At 43.6% G+C, this 14,166-nt stretch overlaps 1 protein-coding gene across 1 annotated transcript; it reads right to left on the bottom strand.

Moving 5' to 3' along the window:
• Window positions 1-620: 620 nt before the first annotated feature.
• On the bottom strand, window positions 621-7,232 carry LOC142489817 (tubulin alpha chain). The gene is made up of 4 exons (XM_075591259.1): window positions 7,073-7,232; window positions 2,637-2,859; window positions 2,364-2,512; window positions 621-1,718 (listed from the first exon to the last, which is right to left on the bottom strand). Exons 1-4 carry the CDS (start codon window positions 7,073-7,075, stop codon window positions 744-746), a joined length of 1,350 nt encoding a protein of 449 aa, XP_075447374.1. The 5' UTR covers window positions 7,076-7,232; the 3' UTR covers window positions 621-743.
• Between the last annotated feature and the right edge of the window lie 6,934 nt (window positions 7,233-14,166).

The raw sequence follows: 14,166 nt of genomic DNA, 5'->3' as shown, positions 1-14,166 counted from the left end.
TACGCTTCTGGCTTTCATACTCTTTAATTGTTTTCAGATCCAGTCATTTGGATAAACTGTCCAATAGGTTTGCAGCTTTCTAATGAGATTTTCAAAGCAGAAACATTTACCGCCGTGAACAATATAACCGTAACAGTCAAGTTTTATTGAAATGTTTACTATAACAATGTGGCCTGAAATCAGTTCTGATATGGCTGAGGAGATGGCAAAGCATTCTATGTGCAAGAGCTATGGGAGGTAATTATCAGTCTCCACTCTGCAAAACTGGTGGGAAAAGCCATACTAGGTTAAAGAAAAGCACCGTTGCAGCAACACATCCCAAATCTGGTATTATATGGGCAATTGTTATTGCAACAAGAAAACTGAAACTGGGAGCTCAATGACGTGGATAAACCAGCCCGTTGGAATAATCCTGTACTCCATTGTTATTTTCAGAGATTTGTGCTCCCAACCCAGAATTTAAGCAGGAATCAGACCACATGCACATAGTATGCCAACTAATGTAATTGGATAATTTGTTATGTACCAGTCCGGTCATGCATCACTCCCAATGAAGTCTGACTACTCCAAAATTCAAAGTGGTCTACAGGAAACCAACAGCATTCACACATACTTAGAGCCACACTTAAAATGGCACTTTATTTTAAAAGTTAGACTTCACAGTCAGTGAATTCAGCAACAGAAAAAGAATAACGCACATAAGTCAAGTGTACACGGTAAGAGGGAAGAAAGTTTGGTTCGTATTAATACTCTTCACCTTCATCCTCTGCATCAGCACTATCAGCACCAACCTCCTCATAATCCTTCTCCAGGGCAGCCATATCCTCACGAGCCTCAGAGAACTCTCCCTCCTCCATACCCTCACCCACATACCAGTGCACAAAGGCACGCTTAGCGTACATAAGGTCAAACTTGTGGTCCAGGCGAGCCCAGGCCTCAGCAATTGCGGTGGTGTTGCTCAGCATACACACCGCACGCTGCACCTTGGCCAGGTCCCCACCTGGAACCACAGTTGGAGGCTGATAATTAATACCGACCTTGAAGCCAGTTGGGCACCAGTCCACAAACTGGATGCTACGCTTGGTCTTGATGGTGGCAATAGCTGCATTAACATCTTTGGGCACCACATCACCACGGTACAGCAGGCAGCAAGCCATGTATTTACCGTGGCGTGGGTCACATTTCACCATCTGGTTAGCTGGCTCAAAGCAAGCATTGGTAATATCAGCTACAGTCAGCTGCTCATGGTAAGCTTTCTCTGCCGAGATAACTGGGGCATAGGTGGCGAGGGGGAAATGAATACGGGGATAGGGCACCAAGTTTGTCTGGAACTCTGTGAGATCTACATTCAGGGCCCCATCAAATCGGAGAGAGGCTGTGATTGAGGACACTATCTGACTGATAAGGCGATTCAGATTGGTGTAGGATGGGCGCTCAATGTCTAGGTTTCTGCGGCAGATGTCATAGATGGCTTCATTGTCCACCATAAAGGCGCAGTCGGAGTGCTCCAGCGTGGTGTGGGTGGTGAGGATGGAGTTGTAGGGCTCCACCACCGCTGTGGAGACCTGAGGTGCTGGATATATGGCAAATTCCAGCTTGGACTTCTTGCCATAATCGACAGACAGACGCTCCATCAGCAGGGAGGTGAAACCAGAACCAGTGCCACCACCAAAGCTGTGGAAGACCAGGAAACCCTGAAGACCTGTACACTGGTCAGCCTATGAATAGAAGAAAAAAGAGGGACAAGTGTGTCATAATTGGCTATTAACAGATTAGTTTAATGGACCTATTCACCCCAATGGCATAACAAAACATCCTCCCTCCCCCCCACAAAAAAGGAATACGAATTCCTTGCAGGGTGTTTTCCTGTTCTAGCATTTTAGAATGAAAGTTTCCTTTCCTCCTTATTGAACTAAAATTTCTGTTTCAGGCAAATGGACTTTGCATTAAATTCTAAATGAATTTTACACATTCAATGCATCTAATGTAGGTAACCACACCCAATATGAAAGTCTAATACAGCAGCAGAGTACTTTCGGTACAAGTAATGGATTCTACAGTTCTAGCTTTTTCACTGGCTGAAAGGTATGATTTTATCACTGGCTGAAAGGTATGATTTTAATATTCTGCAGCACAAATATTCAATTGTTATTTAGATTACAATTTCTGATTTCAACTTTATTTTAACCATGAGCTGTATAGAACATAAAATCAATTTGTGACTACATTTTGGGATTTTATGATTCCAAGGCTTTGAGGTTCAATATTCACACGGGACTCAACTTTCTTACTTCTGGAATGACAGGCAGACGCCCAACATCTAAAACAGTAACTCAGGAGCACAACAGTCAGGTTGTTCTTACCAGTTTGCGGATCCTGTCCAGCACCAGGTCAATGATTTCCTTGCCGATGGTGTAGTGGCCACGGGCATAGTTATTGGCAGCATCTTCCTTGCCAGTGATGAGTTGTTCTGGGTGGAACAGCTGGCGGTAGGTGCCAGTGCGTACCTCATCTGGAGAAGACAGAATGTATAACAGCACACAATGAACAAACCATTTGTACATTTGAATGAATCCTATTCATATCACGCCTCCTATTATTCCCTCATGGCAGGTAGTTCCCATTTGTGAGCTCACCAATAACAGTTGGCTCCAGGTCTACAAACACAGCCCTGGGGACGTGCTTGCCAGCTCCCGTCTCACTGAAGAAGGTGTTGAAGGAGTCGTCCCCTCCTCCAATGGTCTTGTCACTGGGCATCTGCCCATCAGGCTGGATGCCATGTTCCAGGCAGTACAGCTCCCAGCAGGCGTTACCGATCTGCACACCAGCCTGGCCAACGTGTATGGAGATGCACTCACGCTGCAGAGTAAACAAAATAAGGGGGTTAGTTTGCTCAACTTCAATTTCTCTTTTGTATAACAAGGAACAAACCTACACTAGGTAAGCCATGTTGGTTTGGAATGTTGCTACTTTTTCATTTCAGACAATGAAAAATTGATCAAACTGGGCAGAATGAAAAAGACATTCCACGCAAAGCATACTGCATAAGTACATGTCCAGTGTGAAGGCATTTATCAATATATCTGCATTTCGGCTCTCCACATGGAGATTCATCAGGGCTGAATGCGCAAGACTCGTGCACAAGTTCTTTAACAGAATTTCAAGGGCTTCTGTATGCTGCTACCCTACCCCATGCTTTATTTTTAAAATATAGGAGACATTGTGGGCTATGCTAAATATGTTAACCAGATTATTTTTATTGTAAGATCAAATACAATATTTCTTCTATTTTTAGTTGGAGCATCGAGTTGTTGTGTCTAATTCAAAATGTTGTCTTGCTCTGGAAATGTTTGGGACACACCTGAGGCGTAGGGTTGAGAATCACTGTTCTACAAGATGACAGGGAAATGATTGAACCTTTATAGTTGGCCTCCCCTCTAATAGGATCCAGCAGATGAGCAATGGCCAAGTTAAAGGGATTGCCTTACATTTAATAGCACTTAAGTGACTTGCTCAACGGTGCAAGTCACAATTGACGAAGGCCTATGCAGAGGGCAAACATGTCGGCAAATTGATGAATTAGGGTTGCTGCTTACACACTAGCGTCAATGGCCATTATTGCTTTGTTGCATCAGAGCTGATGCAGCATCCTGTACGAACAGGAAGTCCTCTATTGGTGCGGTCAAGTGTTGTAGGTTTATAATGTGCGTCAAGGAAACCGCACTCGTATGGACTCAAATGGAAATTACTTAACCATGATAAACGTTTAGGCTCCAGTCTTGAGAATTGGGACAGAAACGTCAACCACGGTTAAATAATTTACGTATACCGAGTCCACACAAGTGCTACTTCCGTAACAACTATAAGCCTGAATACCTCTGCCATTATCAGCACTTGAGTATAACCCCGAGAAGCAGTAGTGCTTCCATTTCCATATTATCGAGTTCACTAATTAACTGGAAATGAAGCCTCTGAACTGTGCATAATAAACCATTCTCTTTATTCGGGGAAATGCCTAAGGTTACCACGTAACTAGTATTATTCAGCTCTAAAATGTGTTTTTGCAATAGCTCCATGTCATTTCCAACATCCTACACAAAAGCTCAATTGATAAATGTGTTCTAGTGTTGCTGCCTCCAAGTTTGGCTGCTCGTTGTTCAATGCAGCAGAGCTATGCACCAAATGTTTGTCCTCCTCTATAAACCAGCTGAAACCAGCACATTTTGCCTTTGCCTCACTGAGGAATGTCAGGCCAGCAGCAACAGGATTAGCGATGCAGCCAAGAAATAGCACTAAATGTTTAAATAATTCAGACGTCTGTTACATCACTCACTCTCCGGTTCTCTTTTCCATAGTACCACAATCCATGTATTAACTCCTTTGTTACCAGAGGCGCAAAAAGGGGTTGAAAGCCACGCCCTGCATTGTGTAAATAATGAAGCTTTGTCCTTTAGTATCAAATCTGTAGTCTGCCTTCTGATCCCAAATTAAGAATGGTTGACAAAAGATCACAGACAGTTTGAATGCAGATATGTCCAATTTAAATGTATATATAGGTTTAGGACCAATATGGAAGACCGACGCAGGTAAACAGATATATGTAGTAGATATCTATTTACTGCAGCATCCTGGATCATTGATTCACTGGATGCCCCACCCTCAGAGCAGACAGTCACTAGATATTTATCCTGAGCACATCAATAGATCCAAGGCAGCTAATATGATCACTGCTACAAAGCTGACAAAATCAGCTTTACTCACTAGACAGAATAAATGTACATATCAATCAAATGCTTTAATGGGTCACTTGGCATGGCCAAAAGGTTATATTCACCAATAAAAGGTTATATTAACCAAGACGATTATATTTTCCACATCACATGAAAATTTTTGACTGTACATAAAATAGAAAGGATCATCAATGAAGAAACAAACTAGTTGAATAGGGGATCAATGGCATACTGAAGATCCCTATTGGACACCAGTTTGTGTCTGTGTGAGGCCAGCAGCACAACATATTCCCCCCAGTGCGCTGGAAGATCCAGAGATGCTGCTATTACATGGCAGCATTTACCGAGCCGCCGCTGTGTAGCAGGCAGGCGGGTTGGTGCAGTGTTTACGCCAGAGCGTACATGGGACCCCGGGGAGCCGTGTCATCTGATCGCCACTGCACCCTCCCACTGAAGCTAGCGCCAGAAAGCCCGTGCAGCCCGCCCGTGCTTTATCCGCAATGGCTGCAGGAGATCGGAACCAGGAAATACCCGAACCTTCCTTCCCCCCCCTCCTGTGAATCAGCAAGAGTCACGGGCGATTTACAGCGGGGAGGGAATGACGTTTCACACACCCCCCCCCCCCCCTCTCTGGCCGGGACCACGTGCAGCTGACCCATACCCCGAGCTGCGCCACCATTGTGCTTAACCACGCTCGCTGCCAGCGGGGCAGCAAAGGGGTTAACAGTCTGCAATGGGCGTTTCCCCCCCCATCTATGCAGCAACGTGAGCCCGAAAGGCACATCATGGGTTTAAAAAAAACCCGCACGCGTTTATAACCCAGATATTTCTTTATATACAATCACAATGTGAGCAGCAATTACAAGCTGAAAAACAGACATGTTGGTGCCTCTAACGAGCAGGCGATCTTTGTGCTAAAGCGCCAGATTGCAGCGCGCGTAGTGAGAGATATTAGGGGCTTGTTCAATCCCGACCATGTCCGATAATCCCAATGTGCGCCCTAATCCCACACAGCGCCGCTGCGCCCTGATCCGCGAGCAGCATCACCGCGCCAATGAGGGAGGGGGTGGTAGAGCCCGCTGAATAGAAGGGAGGGGAAGGTGATAGAGCCCGCTGAATAGAAGGGAGGGGAAGGTGATAGAGCCCGCTGAATAGAAGGGAGGGGAAGGTGATAGAGCCCGCTGAATAGAAGGGAGGGGAAGGTGATAGAGCCCGCTGAATAGAAGAGATGATAGAGCCCGCTGATTAGAAGGGCTAAGGAGGTGGTAGAGCCCGCTGATTAGAAGGGCTAGGGAGGTGGTAGAGCCCGCTGATTAGAAGGGCTAGGGAGGTGGTAGAGCCCGCTGATTAGAAGGGCTAGGGAGGTGGTAGAGCCCGCTGATTAGAAGGGAGGGGAAGGTGGTAGAGCCCGCTGATTAGAAGGGAGGGGAAGGTGGTAGAGCCCGCTGATTAGAAGGGAGGGGAAGGTGGTAGAGCCCGCTGATTAGAAGGGAGGGGAAGGTGGTAGAGCCCGCTGATTAGAAGGGAGGGGAAGGTGGTAGAGCCCGCTGATTAGAAGGGAGGGGAAGGTGGTAGAGCCCGCTGATTAGAAGGGAGGGGAAGGTGGTAGAGCCCGCTGATTAGAAGGGAGGGGAAGGTGGTAGAGCCCGCTGATTAGAAGGGAGGGGAAGGTGGTAGAGCGCGCTGATTAGAAGGGAGGGGAAGGTGATTGAGCGCGCTGAATAGAAGGGATAGGGAGGTGGTAGAGCGCGCTGAATAACGGGGGGTGTGATAGAGCCCGCTGAATAAGGAAGGATGGCATAGAGACAGCTACCGGGTAAATAGGACTGCTCACATTTTGGGGTATTTGAAAAGGTTTTCCATGTGATTAATGGGAAGCACACGTTTCTTTATTAAAGCCTCCCTGATACATCCTCATTTGCCGTCAACGGGGGATCGCCCACATTTCCCCCCAAAACTCACGCATCGTCTAATTATGCTCATACACCATATCTACAGCTATATATACACACACATTATAATAAAAAAAATCTCTCTATATATTTTCATCTATATATAACAAAATATATATCCATAATAGTAACTAATGTGCATATATATATATATATATATATATATATATATATATATATTTATATATACACACACTCTCTAAATAAAGGCCAAGAAATACATACGGGATAGCAATTGTGCATAGCACATGTATGTGCACCAGGCAGTGGATCAGAGCACATGCAGCACATGATCCCTGCGCCGGTCGGTAATATCTGCGGCTGAGACATATACGCGTCTCATGTGCTGCATGGGGACCGTGAGCCATCCTTCTGCCGCCGGCTACTCACCATGATTGTTCGGTTGTAGGGTTACACAAAGCAGGTATGGAACGTAGGGAATGTCTGGACTCTCACCGACCGACAGCAAGGAGTCTCGGTAAGAAGTGCCTTGGAATGCGCGCGGGGCGGAGCCCTTTAATAACTTTCCGAACGTGACGTAGAACGGGCGGGTGGTTATGATTGGACGGCCGACCCGTTTTGCGCGCAGCCCTGATTGGTACGTTCGAACATTCGAACGAAAATGTAAAGGGTGGCGGGCGGAAGTGGGTGGTTCTGGATGGAATGCGAGGCGGGGCGGTCACGTGGTGCCAAAAAAGCAGAGGGAGGGTCTTGGTGTTGGTGTGTGTGGCATCTAGGCAGACAAAGGGAGGTTTATCAGACGTGTGCAGGCCTTCACCATCGCTGTACATGGCAAGGGCCTCTTTTTATACTAAAGGGCCTAAACCATTTACTTGCAATGAAATTGAAATTTCTCATTCATATTGCAGGTGTCAGAGAGAAATTAGGGAGGTATCTTGGACGTCTTATTAAGTCTAAAAAAACTAAAGGCCATGAGTAGTAATCCTTTATGTAAAAGAGTGAATGTTCACAGGTTTGGCATCATCAAATCCTCATCCCACATGTATTTTGTTCTCTTATTCTTCCCCTATTAAAAGATCCCTCTACTGATCAGTCTTGCCCCAGCAAAGATCCTTGCCGGTTCTGCCATTTTCATGTAGTTCTGCCATTTTCATGTAGTGGTGCGCTGAGCTTTCTCACTATTAATTTATTTGTAGATGACAGGATGAGGTTTGAGGACATTGCTAGCAGATATAAGATATTATTTTTGTTAATGCAGGCTGACAATGTTTCGAGGTCTTGTTCTTTCTTTAAAATGTTTCTTGTGTTTAATTTATTTATTCATTTTTTTTTTAAGCTCCATGTAGCATGGGCATTCATGTAATTTCACACAAACTCTCCATCAGTGACAGGAAGATACAATGTAATGAAAGTATCCAGAATAATAGAAACATTATTAACCCTGGTTATACAATCACAGCTGAATGAAGTCATACACATTTCATATTAAAATAACCCTCTTTTCAAACTCCTCCTTCTGTTGGCAAATCGTCCCTGTCACATGCAGAATCATAGATGACATCACAGGAGGTGACAGTTGTACAGCACAGAGATGCAGAGCACCGGGACACAATGGAGTCTTACTTGGAAGGATTTAGCTTGATGTATATTGATACCATACATGAAACAGATTCAAGTCATTCTTAATTGAGGTGTATCCTGCCTCTATGAAGAGGCAGCTTCGGTTTGTATGGAGTGAGTTATCATACTCTGTTCTGCTTAACCCACGGCGTAGCAGATACCGTAAAAAAATATACTGCTCATTCTCAAAGGGGATATTGCGTCCTGCGCTGCTATGCATGTACAAATGATGGCGGATAGTGACAAAGCCGTCACATGATCGCCAGTGCCGGAGGGTCCATGGCCATCCAGCACTCAAAGGGTTTATAGTGCAGCGTGTTCATTTCAAGCTGTAGGTCCCCTAATATTAACGTTCAAAGTTTGATGGGTTAACAGAGGAAGTTAGAGCTGGTTAAGGGCGCGATTATAGTGTGTGCGATGGCGCAAACAAAATACAGGACCTCTATCAGGCTGGCCATAGTGCGCGCGATTGCGTAGCAGAATTTTGAAGCGACAAATAATTTTGTTTTTTCGCGCAACGGCCGCGTCATGTGAGCAATTCAGCCAATGAGTGCGAACTAGCCTGGTGACATCATGGCCACGCCGCCCCCATCAGAGTACAAGGATCGCTTGGGCGACAGGCGTGCGCGACTCCCTGCACTATAAACGAAGCCTTAGGCCGCGCTTATAGTGCTGGGAACTCGACGTCGTCTGAAAACAAATGCATTGTCGCCGCCGCCACCTGCGCTTATAGTAAGCGCGATTTTTGGTAGCCAAAATTATTTGATTTTTCAGGGGCTGTCGCCTCATGAACCAATCAGGAGCCTGGTCGCCCGCGCCGCAAAGCGAAATACAATTTGCTTGCGGCGACGCACTATAGGCGCGGCCTTAGGTGGCTGGAAGGTTACTTCATTAAAAAAAAAATTACTTTGCTAAGAGGAAGAAAAAAAAACTGCATTTAAGCAGTTGTGTTTTTTCACATTGCCTCTATATTTCTCCTCAATGATCTTTGTGACCTCTATAAATGTGCTTGTTTCATACTCACTTGTGAGGCCTGGTGCACTTGACATACTGCCGTTGCTTCTCTGGGGTTTGTAATAGCAAAGCAAATGTTGCTGTGAAAAAGCACAGAGGGCCTGTGTGGGTTTCCGCGTGCTGCTCCGTCTGACTTTTTTTGGGTGCTAAGAGGTACCACATTTTTTATTTTCTATAATTACGAACCCGAAGTTGTGCATACCTGCCCCACTGTACTTTTTTAGTAGGTACTGTGTCTATTTTTTTCATCCTGTACATATTAAAACCAGGTGTACCTATTCCTGCCTGTGTGCAACAGCTGAGGAGCACTGTCTGTCTCTTGCTTTTCGATGGTCGGAACCTTCAGCTAATTACAGCAGCTTGAAAATCAGTGGCTAGTTAAAAAAAAATGATCAGGTTATAGGGAAGGGAATTTATTTTATGTACATATTAGTATACAGTATACAAGTAAATCCCAAAATACAAGTGTTTCATTGTTAAACTGATTTTTGCATGCATTAAATTGCATGTGTTACGGAGCCTTTATAAAAAGATTGCTCATTAGATTTTAAGCTCTTTGTCCAAATTGACAGAGGAAATGAAGATTATTGTACCTAGTTTCATGTGTTCAAGGTTGGAGGGTCTGGTTCTGCTATTATTTTATTTACAAGCCTATAGTTCCCCTTCTGTAAAAAAAACAATAGAAATATTTCCTTTTTCATATCATATGCATTTTCCTTCACAATACTTTGCCCCTAGATATACCACATGCAATATTTCTTGACATCTGGCATTTTTTAAGCGCTGGTCCGAAGTAAAATATCTGAAAATAACGTTCGTCCTCGAGGTTTATGTCACTTCTAGTTGGATATGTTTGTTTGACAGTGAGAGAGAAAAACAACAATAGAAAAGCAACATTTTACACATCCTTAAAAAAATATATATAATATATATATATATATATATATATCACTTAATTCCTCACAGATTACTTTTAGTGCAAATCCCAAAATGGCAAACTGACACACAGCAAAGTAAGAGCAAAGCATCTTGATTCACTGACATGGAGGATTAAAAATGCATTTATTTCTATCAACTTAAAAGGGCAATCCCTCCTATTACCAAAGTGAACTGATGCCAGTGACATGTTTAAGGCGTTACATATGGGTGATTGTTGACATTTTACCCAAATCTGACAACTGTAAGTATTTTAAATATTGTATTTAAAGTTCATATGTAAACACATTCAGCTGAGACTTGGGAGCGGTTTAAATGTTCCTTTTCCTTCAAATCTCTTCTATTCAAAGTGAACTCCATGTGGAGCCACTTAAAGCAGATTAACTACCTTTTTAATTTTTATTATTATTTTTTGAAGGGCCAAAGCCTGCAGTAGAGTTTTCACATGGCAATTCCTGCTCTCACTTTCTCCACCACAGAGATGTTTTCTATGCAGGCTACATAGGACCTCTATAAGAAAAAAAAAATCTTATTTTACTCATCTCTGAAAGTTCTTTAATGTCTACTAATGTCACCAAACGAGGGAGGTAATTAGCAGTTGTATTCATTTACATTGGGAGCTCATTTGGGGGGGGGGGGGGGGGGGAAATTACACCATTTAAAGAATATTTCATCAAGGAAAAAAAAACTACAGAGGTGAGAACAGATCCCCTTTGTACAATATTGTATAGAAATCTTTCACCGTGTAAAAAAAATAAATATGCAGGGGGGATGCTAGCTGCCCCCTTTTGTGTGATATAACCACGTGTTCAGCAAGTGCTTGTACAGCCAGAGTCCCGCTCCCTCCCACTCCCTTCACGTTTATTGGTTCCCTGATGAAGTTAAAGAAACCGCTTCTCATCCAGAGGCCCCTAAGATATGGAAATTGTCATTATTTTCCCCAAAACCGAGAGCAGACAGATCTTTGCAAATAGCATTGTTATATTTGTTTAGGGAAACCCATTAGACTTCCGATCTTTACAAAAGGTGATTTTCTGGCTGGCGATGTCTGGTTACTTTAAGGGAGCTCTTCTTGATCTTTCCAAAGCTGTTTTTTATTTTGAAATCTGATGCTCCGTTCAGGAGATATGAGGTTTTAAATATTAAGTGTCTGGGAGGTTAAAATGGGGCTCTCCCCAGAGCAGTCTACGGGTTCCCGGTCACCAAATATGATTGTCCACCGGACTAAGACACTTCCTCTGTGGGCACAACATGATCATTGAGTCACGGCTTGACATTGGCAACTTTTTAGTTGTGATCTTCCAGACATATTTGTAGTTTTTATTTGTGTCAAAACCATCATAAGAAAAATACAAATGTCATGGCGGGGAACCCGAGAAGTCGGGGTTCCATGGATTAGCTGCGAGTGCCCCACCTGTACAGTAAAACTTTAAAACAGCAACATTTGGATGGGAAAGGGGTGGGGGGTTGCTGCTATAACCTATTATAGTGCCGTGGGTCCCAGTGTGCCACCAGGCCTCTGGCAATTCTGTGTCATGTGACCGTTCTTGGAGCGACGATCCCATGATGCGCCCAGATGCTGGAATTCAAAGTGAATTTAAAAACAAAAATCACATGAATTTGAGCCCCTGCAAGATTTGCGATCTCTGCAGCTATGATTCCTTAGTAGTGTATACATATCTGTCAGCCACTATCAAAAGCACTGAGGCCAAGAACCACAAAAGGGTGCTAAGCTTTAGCACGCTTTTACTCCTGTTCATATCAATGGGAGCGGAGGCCTACTAAAGCGTAACACGCCTCTGTGGATCTGGGCCTGAGTGCTGTGAGATATGTGATGTTGGATACTTTTCAGTTCGATGTCAGATTCCTTTTTATTTTTGTAGTTTTAGAAATATATTTACTTTTTGCACCAATGTGTTGGGGCAAGACAGACACAAAACGATGCATCTCAATAGAATATGTGCATCAGTTAACTCCTCCTATTGACACTCCCCAAACTGGCCTTGGTACACAGCCTCAAAGAGATCTTATTATGCATGAGATTTCAAGGCTGCAAGCACGGCCGTCTTCAGATGCGACCACTTCCTCATTTCTAAGGAAGGGCCATTTCCACCGTCTTGCAATGGCCTACATCGGGAAACCTTCTGCAACACGGAGTACCTGGAACGATGCAAGACAAGTTACTGATTTATCTGTGGTCTCATGGCTGTGTTTTACTCAATTCTGTTTAGATACCTTAAATTCTGATATATTATTAAAAAACAAACTTTATCCCGTACGCCACTTTCCTATATGATTGCTTTTGCTGCTGGTAGAAGGTTGAGACCTTGTTACATAGCCTGCATAGCGGTTTTGCTTTTATGCGTTCATCTGTAATTTGTTCTACTTGATGATCAGATAATGTATTTTTGTACTGGTGCTCACACCCTTATTTCCCTTTTCTTTCTATTCATTTGTTTCCAATTTATTAGGTCACATTTTATTCCCTTTGGTTATGGTGGCGGCGCTGGTGTAGACGCAACAATGCGATTACTTCTGACACCATAATGTCGCCTCGTCACTTCAGGCAACATAATTTTACATACAATTAACAGTGACAAAATCACTATTTTTCACGGTGTGATGAAACTATAAAAGACCATTTCAGGCACGTCAACGCTCGCAGATTTGCATTTAGTGGCACTGAACTTTAGCAACAGCGTCTCGTAGACTTTCATGGAGTCCCACCGATAAAAAATAAATAAATCATGACTTTTCCATTAAGATGTTATATTTTGGCCGGTGTCCCCAAATTTGAGTGATTTGTGTTCTTGGAAGTTAACATCTCTTTATTTATTTATTTTTTTAAATGAGTTGATGAAGCACTTACCAGCAAAAATCTTAGCTTACGGAGTACGAATATGGTGACACTTCAATATTCAGTATGTCAGCTATTTTTCTGCTGCCTTGGTGTGCATTTCACTTCAGTAGTGTCGATATCTGATGTACATAGGCTGCATTTCCCCTGCAGCACAGATGTGACTCCGCATGAGCTGAGCGGTTCTTTTTTTTTTATCTTACAGAAGTTCATTATAGCAGAGAAAGCGGAGTGCTTTCACCTTATTACAACTCCCATTACATGCTGCTGAGGGTGACTGCGCGCACAGCATGATAGATGGCGCCCGTTGAAGTATATGGGTTTTTGTGATGCAGAGTATTAGATGTAAAGAGTCCTGATGTTTACAAGCAGTGGTGTAGCACTGGTAACTAACCAACAGCCACATGCACGGTGTCCTGCAAGCACACAGGATTCTGGGAAAACCACCACTGTTGTTTGGTCACCTGCATATGTGTCACATAGGAGGGAAGTAAGACTATCCAGGCCATTTGAAGAGTACTGCTTTACCTCTTGGGTAAACATGACAATGGGACAGCAGGGTGCTGAGGGACAGCTGTCCAGCTGATTGCCAGGAGGACAGAGACCCTACCTCTGATGTGGATAGCTATGTTATTGTGAATGATTTTCAAATGTACTTTTAATCAAACACACTTGACCAGTGGGATTAAAATGCCTGAGTAGCAGAGGCGTTGCTATAAACATGTCTTTGGTTGGAATCTGCTGATTTTCTGATATTAGGGATTACTATTGTTAAATATTCTAAAACACTGAAGTGAAACGGCGCCACAAATATATTTATTTTTGTTTGAGTTTTTTTTAATCCAAGGAATAGTATAATTTCCTTCCTGTGAGCCTGAGATGATATGCAACCTGTGATGTGGGTGAGGTCTGATTTAAGGCTCACTGTGAAAACGTATTTTTTTTTTAAATTCTTTTGGATTTTTGTCCGAAAACTGCCAGACCGGCCATATCAGACAATATAGATAGGTTTATCCGTTCATGTGACCCTTGTGCAGGATAACGGGGACAGCTGCCTTAGCACTGGAATGACACGGTGGCTGGTGAGGGAAGTAGG

Source organism: Ascaphus truei, chromosome 3 (assembly GCF_040206685.1).
Source record: "Ascaphus truei isolate aAscTru1 chromosome 3, aAscTru1.hap1, whole genome shotgun sequence".
Classification (NCBI taxonomy): domain Eukaryota; kingdom Metazoa; phylum Chordata; class Amphibia; order Anura; family Ascaphidae; genus Ascaphus; species Ascaphus truei.
The sequence above is the reverse complement of the archived record's forward strand: the minus strand, read 5'-3'. Positions and strand labels throughout refer to the sequence as shown.